General features: G+C 36.9%; 1 protein-coding gene across 1 annotated transcript in view; it reads right to left on the bottom strand.

The window, feature by feature from the left end:
• Nucleotides 1-455: 455 nt before the first annotated feature.
• Nucleotides 456-13,861, bottom strand: part of LOC145997355 (uncharacterized) — a 36,018-nt gene continuing 22,612 nt past the window's right edge. Inside the window, exon 3 of the mRNA XM_083134315.1 lies at nucleotides 456-4,365. Within this exon, the coding sequence (XP_082990441.1) occupies nucleotides 2,493-4,365 (1,873 nt within the window). The 3' untranslated portion in view covers nucleotides 456-2,492. The remainder of the gene's footprint in view (nucleotides 4,366-13,861) is intronic.

The following is a 13,861-nucleotide window of genomic DNA, read 5'->3' as shown; positions in this document are numbered from 1 at the left end:
TTAGTCTTCCTGCAACTGTTTTATTACACGAGTGATCAATTGCAACTCAACCTTACAAAAAGACATCCATAACTTGATGTCCACTCATTTTCAGAAGGATTCATTTAGCCAATCATTTTCCTTTCTGATTGACAGGGACATTATGCATCTTAGATAAGTGGAGGGGTATATACATATAGTAACTCTTACAAATTGCACAATTTCTTCTTACAAGTGGCAATGTTTCACACACAAGGATGAAAGAACAAAAAGTTGAGAACAGTTCCCACTTGTAAAAAGAATGTGCTGTTATTAGTGAATAAATGTTGTAAATTAACTGGAAAATTTACAATTATATCAATCCTATTATGTATACAGTAATGACCAGTATTACCAAGTTTGTGCCATTTTAATAATAACATTAATTTCAAATATATATTTATTTCTCAAACTTTGAACAGTGTTAACATAGAAACAATTGTACTTTACAAGCAAAACAATGTTACAAGGTGCCAGGAGGAAAATGGAATAAATATATATGACAAAAAATTAATGCACAAACAAAATGAATAATATAAAATAATACATTTTTGCATAGTTGGTCTTCACAACTATGTTCGAACACAAGAAATGAATATCAAGTTATTAACACACTGTTAAATTAAAATAAAACTTTTTGAGTACATATAATTAATAAAACTGGCACTCCAAATTGTAAAAGAGGAATTTCAGTCTCGGACATATTATTCAACAGGTACCTTACATAGCATAATAAATTTCACATTCAAGAACATAAAATTTCCTTGTAACTTGCATTCACACTTGTTGGTAGTTGTGTCATACATTGGAAGGCACTATTTCCTCTCACGTTTAAGTTTCAATCATTCTACAAAAACAATACACCATAGACAAAAGAAATGTTTAGTATTTAAAGCTGTTTTCATAATGTGATTATGAATAGATTAACCAAGTATGTGTGGAAATCTAATCAAATTAACATCCATGAGTTGCATCACAGTTCAATCAGATGTTGACAGATCACATCCATCATGCAGAGATCACTTATCACAGAAAATTGATAAATCTGCAATGGCTTCTGTACAAAAGCAATTGTACACACAGCTTTTATTTCAGACTTTAAAAAGGAACTTAGAATGTGTTAATGGTGAAAATATCATCTTGCTATGACAACATTTTACATATTAACACCTATTAGCTTTAACTTAAAACACAATATACTTTACACGTGTGCTTCCTTTATATTAAAAATAAAACAACTTCTAGCTCGCATCAATAAAATAGCAGCAAAATAATATTCATTTGTCATAAGTTCAATCTTTTCATTAGCACTCTGTGTAAAGTATTTTAACAAAGTATACAATAAAAACATATTAATAAAATTCACGTCTTGCAGAGCAGAAAGAGGCATTCTTCTTTAAGGCAGTTTTGTTAAACATTTAAATGTTTACAATCAGCCTTTCTGGGTTGAAATCTTACTTGGCACTTACTTGCATTGGCACTCTATTCCCAATTTGATGTAGTAAGTGCCATTTTACTTTTCCTGAAAAAATGCAACTACACAAAAAAGAGAACACGAGCGGGGAGCAAAGACCCATATTACGAACAATTTCTTACAACATATGTCATATTTAAAAACAGGAAAGAACAAAAGATTATTTTGGGCATAAATATATATATCTACCTGTAACAAACAATACAGAAAAATACTCTTAATACAGAACTGATATGATGAACAATATCCTGATGCCTTAGAATGCAAATAAACAATTAAGGTTTCTTGTTATTGATGCATGACAGAAAGCTACCACATCTGTAATAACATTGAAAAAATTATCTGAGCTCACATTTAATTTTTATTACTGAATACAGACAAGTAAAAGATGGCTTACAGTAGCCATTGCATGATACTGATTAGACGTTTTGGCAGAAAACAATACCCAACTGCAGCTTCTGCCAGGGTACTGAATTTTTTCTCACCAAATATTAGCTTCAACAAGAGAAACTGCAAATAAATATTTTATATATAAATATATATATATATTACACCGAATTACATTTTAACAGAAATATTCCATTAAAACAAAATCCATGCAAGTACAATTCCCTTTACTGGGTTTTTATAACATGACTTACAACTGACATTAAAATTTTTATATTATATTCAGTGAGAGGTGCCATATTGTGGCAAAAAGAATAACATTTAGCCTTTGTGATGGAGTGGATATTTAAGCATTTAGTAAAATTTTACCATATTACAATGACTAGTGTTGCAAAATCTTTTGAACATGCATTAATCAAGTTAAAACTTTTGAATATTTGCTCTCCGATAAAAACAAGAAATACAACTATCATAAGACAAAATAAAAAAAAATACTTTGGCATTAAAATATAAACAACGTAACTAAATTTATTTTCTTAGCTGTCCCTTCCAACTGAAAATGTTTCTTCGCTTATCCAGTTCTGTGCTTGTCCCGAATAGGAATTACTTCTTCCTACAATGCATTTGAATCCATAAGGGCTCTGTTTCCTGTATTGTTGATTCTTCTCACCAACAAGGTAATGCTCTTGAACTCAGACAAGCTGTGGAGGCGCAGGTGCTTTTCCAGTGCGGACAAATCCGAAATCCTTTCACAGCACACAGAGCATCTGAAGCACTTGTTTCTTTGTGGCCGAGTGTTACTCAAACCTTTCTGAGTACTCCTTGGGGAAACAGTTAATGCATTTGTGGCCACTGCACCGCAATAGTACTCACTTCCCACATATTGAACCTTGCACTTTGCAGAGGCCGACAGTCCAGATTGTGGGTAACTAGAGGCTACTAGAGTACGTTGATCATAAGTGGTGCTCACTGGGTTGTTTGCAAAATATGAATGCTCAATAAACAGTTCACTTTTCGTAAAGTCTGTACCATATCCAATATTAATCTGTGCCTGACTGAAGCTTTGTTGTAACATACTAGGACCCTCGTAGGTTCTCATATACAATCTTCTTGGCTCCAACTGATTGCCTGACTTGGGTGGCGAATGATTTTCTTTCCCTTTTTCTGCATGCATTATTACGTGTTCCTTTCTGATCTGCTGAACATGAACATAATCACTGTGTTCAAAGTATTCTTGTTGGCTGCTGAATCTCTCATCACACAGTTCACACTGAAATACATTAACCTCTTGAAGGTGAAATGAAATGTGATGGTGCACTTCACTCCCACCATGCAGTTGCTTATTGCAAGAAGTGCATCGGGTGATCTCCACCTGAAAGTAATGTTTGTTGTACTGGTTTTCCTCGTCTCTTTCCTGGCCATGCTCCTTCAAATGCTCATAAATTTCACTTTCAGTGCAGAACTCATGGAAGCAGAAGGAACACTGGAATGCACTTTTCTTGATGTGCATCCTGATGTGGACGCACGCTTCGTTCTTTGTGGAGAAAATAGCATTGCAGTACGTGCACTTCCATGCCTTTCTGACGGCACTGCTGGGAGCTCTTCTTGCAATATTCCTAGCATGTCCTCTCTGATCGTTACCATGAATGATTTCGTGGTGTTTCTTCAGCTCGTGCTTTGAAAGATACTCCTTGTCGCATCTTTTGCATTTGTACACTCTCAACTTGGAAGTCTTTGGCATGTGTTTCCTTTCGCTTCTCTCACCTTCACTTCTGGATCTCTGTTCACCCTCGCAGGAACTTTCACCATGCCTTCCTGCAACAGTGTCAGCACGAGCATCATACGTGCCATGAACGCAGGAAAGGTGGCTTTCCAATGAAGAACGAGACTTGCAATTCTTCTTGCAGACCTTGCACTGATACCTTTCTATTCTATGACCGTGTTCACACGACGAACAAACATAATACTCATCTATGGTGGTCTCCTTGGAATGCCTGTTGTGCGATACCTTTGTTGTGAGTACTTTTCTACAAATGTAACACTTGACAAGATTATGTGCTGAATGTGACATAACATGTCGTTCAAAGGAGGCATACTTTTCAAACAGTCTCCTGCACCATAAGCAACGATACGGTTCTATAATGCCATGGGTCTTCATATGGTTGTTCTTATGATTGTACAGCAGCTTGCCACAGATTGAACACTGTGAAAGTGACCTTCCAAATGTAGTCTTCAACTCATGTTTAATTTCCAATGGATCTTGCTGGCCGATGCTGATAGCAAATTCATCCAGAGGGATATCTTCACATGGAAAATTGCTGTGAACAAGAAGGATGCTGTCCCTCCAGAATTTTCTCTTGCAAACCCTACATTCATAATCCTTCGGGCGGTAGGAAATAATTTTACTTTTCTTTGATTCCGAAGCATTGTCGTTCATAACTGGTCGAGTTGTTTTATCACGGATCTCGACAATCTGTTCAACTGATCTGAAAAATATTTTACGAGGAACTGATTATTGTAAGTGGCACATGAAGCAAATAGTACGATTTAGATCCAATAATACTCACTTGGGGACATAAGGTCGACATTGCACCATTACAAAGAATTAGAACAAGGGCCAGGCGTGTGAATTGGTCTCTCATTGTGAAATGAGAAGCATGCAGAAACAGTCATAATGAAAAAATATGTGACATCTTGCCCAAACATGGTGCCTAAACTGCACAATATACAAAAGTAAATAAAAAATAAGGTGAATGTAGCTGTACAATCGATTGTTTTGCATGTGTGTAATTATAATTTTTGTATGTTGTAGGTGTTGAGGTTTGGCAGCCACCAGAGTGCAGCATGTTGTTTCTTCTGTTGAATAGGCCAGTCGAAACATGGCGAAGCAACTGGAACATTACACAAAAGTGGAAGTGTGTAGTGTCATTCGATTTTTGTGTGCCAACAGGAAGAAACAGACAGAAATTCATCACGAACTAAAAGAGGCTTATGGAGGAAATGTGATGACATGTAAACAAGTGTATGTGTGGTGTAACGCATTAGCCAGCGGGAGAAGTGATGTGACAGATAAGCAAAGAAGTGTAAGACCATAGACATCAATTAATGACAGAAATGTGTGTGACGTGGAGGTGATGATTCGTGAGGACAGGAGAGTCTGGTTACAAGTCATTGCAGATGTATTAAACATTTTGTACGGTTCAGTGAAGCAGCATTGTCCATGACCAACTCGGCTATAGCAAAGTGTGTGTTCGCTGGGTGCCAAAGATTATGACGGGTAAACAAAACCAATCAGATGGGCATTGCCCTTACACCTCACACGTTATGTGGCAGAGGGTTTGTCATTTCTTCATCACATGATAATGGGTGATGAAACACCTGTGCTCTTGTGGACATAAGAGTTTACAGTCACTTGGCTCAACAGCTTGGAGCAAGAATTTTTTGCTACCGGGATGGACAATTAGGTATCCCGCTGGAATAAATGTTTTCAGCGCAGTGGCGACTATGTGGAATTATAGTGTGATGCCATGTGCATAACATACTGCAGTTATTTGTACTCATTCACGTTTCGGAATAAATTCAATATTCACCTTACTTTTTGATTCTCCTTTGTGTATATACTTTGGTGAGAGTTTCCTGTGTAGTGGCAGTGGCAGTAAAAAATGAACAAGTCAGACACAGGCAAATATTTTTCTGGGTGGAAGCAGTCATATTTAATGTATTTAAATACCATATGAAAATGCATGTTTGGGTGAAAACAGTATCTACTTAGCTATATTTTCCTTGCTGGGGGAACAATAGGGGTGTTGCTCCCTTCTGAAATCGTTATTATTGTTGTTGTCTTTTCATTCAATATTTTTTTGGCAATTTCATACAAGCTGCTTGGGAGTAAAATTGATAACTCCAAATGTGAGATGTCAAAATGCAAGTGAAAGTTTATCTTATGCATTCTGGCTTATGAGTTATTCAGCCATTATTAAAAAAAAAAATAAAAAAAAATGTCCGATGAAGGGAGCATATGTTCTCCAGAAAAGTTACATCAAGAAACATGTTTTATATGCTTGCAGTAACTGTAAAATAACTATAAGAGAAATAATTCAGCCATTATGTTATCAACAGCTACTGAATGAACTTCATTCACCCAGCAGCAGGAGACTGTGCAGGAACTGGATCAAATATTGACCCACTTCTGAACGAAGGGTGTGAAGACCATTTCTGAAGGCACTTAAAAATCAACCTCACTTCCACTTTGTACACTCCAGTAACTGCAACGTTGCAGGCCAGTGAAGCTCTGGTGCCTGGATCCATGACCAGTATCCTCTGTGGAGCTTGTGTTGCATCACAAATATGTGTTTGTGAATGTCCCTTCATCCATTTCACCGTATCACCACTTATACCTCATATCGAGTTTTATATCGAACTGTTATTAAGCTGCTCACATACACTCATTGACAAAAAAAAGTTAAGCACTCAAAGGAAAGGTCCAATTTGGATGTCATTTCGCACATGTGTGTAACATCGATGGGTATGTATATGATTAGAGTTGAAATGATATGTAATGTCTAGAACAGCCACCAGACTGCATTAGTTGTGCCACCACATGTTATCAGGCCTGATAGCATTAATAAGGCATGTGCGGATTGGCATACAGTCAGATAACATCATGAGGCAGGGTGCGAAATCATTGAAAACTGTTGGAGGGGGAGAAAGTTCTTAATCTACAAACCCCCTCCCTCACAAACATACGTATGTGTAAATTATACGATATACTTATTTGTACAAAGGCTGTCGCAGAGAAGGTGAGACAGATTTTTTCCTGGCTTGGCAACACTGCCTATGGTTTCGGGACTAGTCGAGTTGTGTAGGATGACTCATTCTGTTTCCGTAGCAAGTTGTCACATGTTGCGAAACTACGTTAGTGATCAGCTGTGTTGATTTACATGGAACGTGTTTCGTTTACCCCTCCAGGTTTTGTGTATAACATTGCTTTTCACGATGAGTATTCAAGATGAACAGTGACATGCCATAAAATTTTGTTGGCATTTAGGGAAAAGTGCTGCAGAAACATATGCAATGTTTCAACAGGCATATGCCGATCAAGACAGACTGAGTAGAGCCACAGTATTACCAAGTCATTGAGACTCTGCGCCAGCATGTAGCAAAAAAGAGGCTGCATTTGAAGAACTCCTTCACATTGCACCACGATAACGCACGCCCACATACCATGTGGGCTTTTCAGGATTACGCGACGAAGAGAAAAATAGAAATTTTCCTGTATCCAGCATACAGCCTGGACCTTGCACCCTGTGACTTTTGGCTATTTTCCCTTTTAAAGGCCACTTTATGTGGTCGTCATTTCATGATGAACAAAGAAGTGATCACCGCAGCGCAAGTTTTCTTCAGTTCGCTACCTGACGACGAATTTTGAAAGTCATTCACAAAGTGGCAGGAGCGTATGGACGCTTGCTTAGCTGTCAATGGTGCCTATTTTGGCTGATTCTGAATAAAAATTTTCTGGTTTGTAATTTTTTTGTTTCATTTTAATGATTCTTGGAGGGGTCCATGTACATGCTTGTCTTTTAACTGCTATGCAATCACGACTTTTTGACCTATTGCGCTCATTTTAATCTCAATCGGCAGCTAATGAACCAAATTTTCACCCTAGTACATTTGCTAACCAATGGAGGTCGCTGTTTTCCTATACAGGAATTAGTCTCACCTTCTCTGCGACAGCCTTTGTAATATTATTAAAAGTAAAAATAAATTACTCAATTAAAAATACATTATTATTATTATTAATTACTCTCTAGCCTTTTTGAACCCAAAGGTTCATGGCTGCAGCAACACAGGCCTTTCATCTGTCCCTATCCTGAGCAAGATCTATATACTCTTTTCCATCCCTCCCAATTTCCTTTAGGTCCATCTCAACATTATCTCTCCATCTTTGCCTTGGTCTACCTAGTGGTCTCTTACCATCAGGTTTCCCAACAAGAATCCTGTAAACTCTTCTTTCCTCTCCCATTCGTTGCCACATGGCCTGCCCACCTAAGTCTTCTTGATTTAATCATTCTAATATTATTATTAATTACATAAAGGAAATTGACTTGTTACTTTTACACATATCAGATATTGCGAACTAATTCCTTTAGTATCTCATTAAAGATGTTAATAAATTATGAAATAGTTGAAGTGGTTATATTGTGTGTAAGTTTTTGTTTAGTTTGTGCTTTATGTTAATATAAATCAATTAGATTTCATAGTTGTTATATTCTTGCATTCTTGTTTTACTTTTATTGTGAGTATTGATGTTGATCTCTTGAGAGAGAATGCATTCAATAATCACAACCACACTATTTTGTGTGCGTTTTCGATATTATTCTTAGTAAAGTATATTTTAAATTAAAAGTAATTGCTTATCTCTTGTTTGTTATAACAAAAACTTCCCCCCCCCCCCCCCCGGAAATTTCCAAGATTCCTCGTTGAAGTGAAGTGAAACTGATTTTACAAAGATAACGTGGGATCGTCAAAATACTTTTTTCTTCATATCAGCTCACTAAGTGAAACTTGACTATTAGCGATACACAATGCTGTGATGTGTGAGAATATAGCAAATCACTTCAAGTTTGATCTGTATTCAGTGACGTGCGGTGATCTAGGCACTTGGGGTAGCAACTGATTATGGACGATCTTTAAATCACCGCACATCCCATATTCAGCTATTTCATGGAAGAAATGATTTAGCACAAAATCTCAACTTCATGTGTGTATATCCGCGTATGCAAAAACCTGAATCCTCTATGAAGTTTCGTTTCAAAAATTAAACACAATTTGCATCTAATGCTATAATAGTAGAAAAGTCCTTGGTGTCACAATTAAATAGATACAACAGAGATGCTAAATAAACAAATACAACCTGGAAACTCGAAAGCGGTGTTATAATGGTCATAAATCTCTATTCAGACTTAATTTTCTTAAAAAAAATAATTGAATTATTTTCCACATTTCTGTACCAATTCTACATTCTAAATATTTTTTCAGCAGCGTGACCTCAGTTAAAAACTTTCTGTTGGGCCTATTTATGCAAGCACACTAAGAGGTCTCCCCTCACATATACACACACCAACCCCCATGAATATACATATTTCAGATTGCTGAGCTTATCAAAATGTATTCTTCAGTTCTTGTACTTGCGAGCAAGAGATTATTGTATTTAAAGATAATACTACTAAAACAAAAAGGATGGGTTTTGGTTTTTATGTTATTATAATTACATTCCTTACTGGAGAAAAAGGAACAGTTTTTAGCAGTCTGCACACAAAATACTTAACTTTCTCGTTTCATAAATAATCAGGCTTGAAGATATATGCTATTATACATAAAAATAATGCGTAAAATTTCTGGTGTAAATATAGGAATTACTCCGCAAAGTTTCTTGGGTGAAATGAAAGGGAATCGAGGGAAACCAATCCTCTATTGCTCTATATAGGCGATAGATTGGGCTACCTGAAACCATGGGCATTAAACCACTGCACTGGCTGGAGGGTTCAGGGCAAGGGGGGAGCGGGGTTAAACAGAAATCTTCCCTTCCTTTTCCGTGGCAGCCTCTACCTGAAACTAGTCTGGAGGTCTAAAAGCCTACTAGAGTAGCTCCCTCCAACCTGCCTGGTGATCTTACTAAAAAAAAGTGGCATATGAACTGTGACTTCGAGAAGACAATAAATATTGGGATTTAAATATAATTAGATGTGCGAGGTCATTGATCTAGCACTGCTAGGTTCGCTACTCTTCAGTGCACGTCACTGTGTGCATTTGATACATGGCTGTTGTGTGTTTAGGCTGGAAGAGAGGACTGCCAGGATTTGGGGCACATACTTCACTGGAACATGTCCATGCCAGTTGCATGTTGCACCCTCAGTGAAGAAAGGGTTGCGGTATTATCTTTTAACGGTAGAGACCATTATGGGTACTGTTTATCTGGATAAGCTCCAAAAGTTCCTTATTGCAAAAATTGACAAATAAGACTATCAAATTATTGCTGTAGTTGCTGATGAGATACCAAAGATGTTGCTTAGAGTGTGGCTACAAGGAGGGGGGGGGGGCGGGGGCTTCTGCCACATTACCAGTGCAAGTCACGTAGAACTAACAAGATAAAACTTGAAGTATTCTGCTACATTCTGGCACATGACAGCATTGTGCACATCCATTGAATATATATGAATACACTTTACAAGTTGTAAATTATTTTTTATATTCTGTAATTATTATATTATATCATTGACGTAACAAAGAATTTTGAAAGGACTATGGCCATTGAGAGAGGTGGGTGATATACATTGTTATTATTATTAATACTATTTGTAATGTCCTTACTTTGCTAGGAAAACTGGGACAATTGGACAGTATAATTTACACACACACATCTTTTTGAAGACACTAATGATAATACTGCATGTTGTATTATAATATTGCTTGCCTTCTTCTCAAGATCAAGCTGCTAAAAAAGGTGAGAAGGGTCATGGGGGCAGAAGCATTATGATTTAATTTTACGTGTCTGTGTTGTGAAAACAAGTGAACTCTTGCCTTGCACTGTTTCGTATACAGCAACACTAATCCATATCGCAGGCTACAGTCAACACACAAATGGAAGCATATGAGATGGAAAAAATCTTGCATGTAGTTTTACAAGAGTTTTTGGTTAAGTTTCTGCTTAGTACCTACATATCCAGTGAGCGATTATAAAGTAATACACACTTCCACTCTGGAAGATACTGTGCATTGTCGACATCGTTTATGTTTAAAAGACAACAAATCCCATTGCAGTATCAGACAGACAAATCAAAATGGGTAAAACAGCAAAAACGAAATTCACGCAAAACCAGGACTGGCTTGGTAGCTCAGTTGGTACAGCAGTGGAACAGTATGCCAGAGGCCTCGCCTGGTGAGCCTGTATTTTTCACTTAAATTTCTATGCAGTACATCTCCTGTGTGTGTCCAATTTTATGCTAATATAAATGATCAGGGGTAGACAAAACTAAAAATAATTCAAGCACCAGCCTCTTTTTCTCAGGAGGCAGGGTTTTCAAATTTAATTTAATTTTCTTTTAAAGATGGATTAACAAAGCCATGAATCCAACTAAGATAAGCTAAGAAATGTGATATTAAAACATTTAATTTATTCATTAATACAAGATTGGATTAAAAGTAATTAATTCTTGTGCCGGAGTGATCTTCCTAAAGAAGGCTCAACAACCATGCAAAATATTCTAATATATAGCAGACTCTACCATATCACTGCAGATTTTTTAATTCGGCTAGCAACAGTGCAAAAATTTATAATGCCATATTTATTATTCTGATTTAATAATGCACATGATAGAGAAAACGCACAAACATTTTTAAAAAAACACATACTGTACTCATTATTTTAAAAAAAGGTAAATAGAAATTTCAGTTACCGAACTCGAAATATTGAAACAATTTTCTTTTATCTAAATTTCAAAATTCAGGTGCCGAGTGAAAATTTTCAGATTGGCAACCAAGCAAACTGCATTTTTCTACACCTGCCAATGATTATACATAGCTACAAATCAAGAACCTTATCATAAAAACATCAAAGATAGCAGACAACAGAATGAGATTCTGGAAAGGCAAGTGAGAAGTCAAACCATAAGAACTATTTTGACAGCACCTGTAGAGAATGTTTGAAACAAGAGCAGCCAGAGCTGTACATGATGTGAAAATACATAAGATGATGTGCTGGGTACGCTTGACCCTCCCTACTCACACTAGAAAGTGAAAGGTTTTGTATGGTTTATGAATGTTTTCCATTGTTCTTAACTTGCAGAGATGTGTTATTGTGAAGCAAAGTACCTCTGTTACCTAAGCCTGAAGCATCCCAGCCCAAAGGCTTTGTGCAAGTGAATACAGCACCCAATACAACAATCCAAAACAAGAGCAGACAGGATGTTGCCTACCGCTTCATAAACACAAAATATTAAGGATGAAAGTCAATAAATTTGCAATAAATATTAATTATTTTAGATTAAAATATATTATAAAATGAAGTAAATCAAACACGAAAGACTGAAAACTTAAAATAAAATAAATAATCCATGGCACAACTGACCATGAGGGAAAGTGCCTATCTACCGACTGCCCGCATCACTCCCACAACCAGTTATGGGGTGACGTGAGCTCAGCACAACAAGTATTGAGTCATTGCTGTAGGTTTTCTATGACTGGGTTACGCTACTCATTTGTAGCTCCCCAAATTTCCTCAGAATGATTGGTTGCCACCAGTCCCATGCAAAAGCCGAATTCTCAGGAGAAAAGTTGTTACGCTTCTCCCAGGAGACTTGAACCTGTGCATGCCCCATAGCTGGAGATCAAAGCTTGCACCTTAGACCATACGGGCACGGTGTGGGATGGACTGAAAACTACAAAACCAAAATAGAAGAGAACTTATCGTTAGGAGTGTTAAGTTTGATAGTGTTATTATTTGCATGTACTTTGCTATTTTAGTGTGCACACAACTGGTTTTTACTAATAAAAAGCATGAAAGTACTACGATGAGTTTCTTTTTTTTTTTACTTATGCAAGTCTTTGGGATCAAATATCTCTGTTAATTGTGGATTCCACATCCTGAAACACATTTTATATTACATGAAACATCGAAATATATCAATTAAAAAATATTACCTAATTCTCAAGGATATACAGTCAGTCAAAGGTCCAAACGTGCTGTAGAATGACAATTCTTCCAAAAAACCTTTACACTGCAAGGCACAAGAGGACAGACTAAGTGAAAGTAAGTGAAGTGAAGCATGCCTGTATTGAATTAACACTGTAAGTAGGCAATCAGTACGCAGTGGCGTATTCTGAAAATTTCACATGATTTACTGCAACAATTCTCATTTATTGTATACAGGATGTCGAAAAACTCTTTCAAGAACGCTTGGGTGCTGGTAGGTATCATAAAAACAAGTAACTTTTCCCTATAAAGTTTACCTCGAAAGCGCTTAGTTTCTGTAATATAAGCGCTTAAAATTTATGCTGTATGTATGCAACCCAACACAGCAAATGCTTGCTCTGACATAACTACCAGGGACACGTAACAGGGTTGTCACTATAGTGGAGCCCAAGTTAAGAGTTCAGTATGGGCCCTTATGGGCTTTTACTTTTGAGATCACCACCCCTAAACAAGTGTGTTTCTGTCAGAAACAAAAGTCGTTATCATTCGAAGAGAAAATAATAAATAAGCAAAAACCAGAGGAAATGTACGGCTTTGATGGTTTACACCTTCTTTTGCAATTCGGACCATCAAAAAAAGACGTTTTCCTTTCTTGTGTTTACCGCGATTTGGGGAGTTAAAACTAACAGCCGTCCGACGGTTGCCACTTGCTGCAAACACGTGTTGGGAAGAGGGAAGGGGGCGGGGAATGTTCAGGCAAAAGTTCGTGAATAGGCTTCTGTCGGGGGTCAAGTGGTTTATTGTTTGCGTACGAGCTTTCTGATTTTGGGTATTTCTTGAAGGAATTTATTATTATAATTATTCTACAACAGCAAAATGGCAAGGGGTGGTATTATCAATCATAAAAGAGTCCAGAGTCTTACAAGTAAAGAGAGACAAGTTGTAATAAATATTATTGAATACTTAAATCAGAAAAATCCTGGTAAAAGTGTTAGTTGGACTGCAAGCGAAAATGCTGAAACGACTGTAATTTCATTCAAAACTGTTTACAAAATTAATAGCGAAGCGATTAAAGGTCCTCTTGCAACACCAAACGAGCAGAAGAACGTCAAGAAACAACAGGTACGGAAAATCCAACGACTTCGAATCTAACTTTAATACGAGGCGATGTGCGGCGAAACTTCCCAGGCACATTGTATATAATACATTGGCGGATTTTTCGGGAGGAGGTTCACTTGCCCCTCCCAAAATGATGACTAAGTATTATGAAAAGTATTGAGAGCGTTATATTA

Source organism: Lepisma saccharinum, chromosome 13 (assembly GCF_977018435.1).
Source record: "Lepisma saccharinum chromosome 13, izLepSacc3.1, whole genome shotgun sequence".
Lineage (NCBI taxonomy): Eukaryota > Metazoa > Arthropoda > Insecta > Zygentoma > Lepismatidae > Lepisma > Lepisma saccharinum.
The sequence above is the reverse complement of the archived record's forward strand: the minus strand, read 5'-3'. Positions and strand labels throughout refer to the sequence as shown.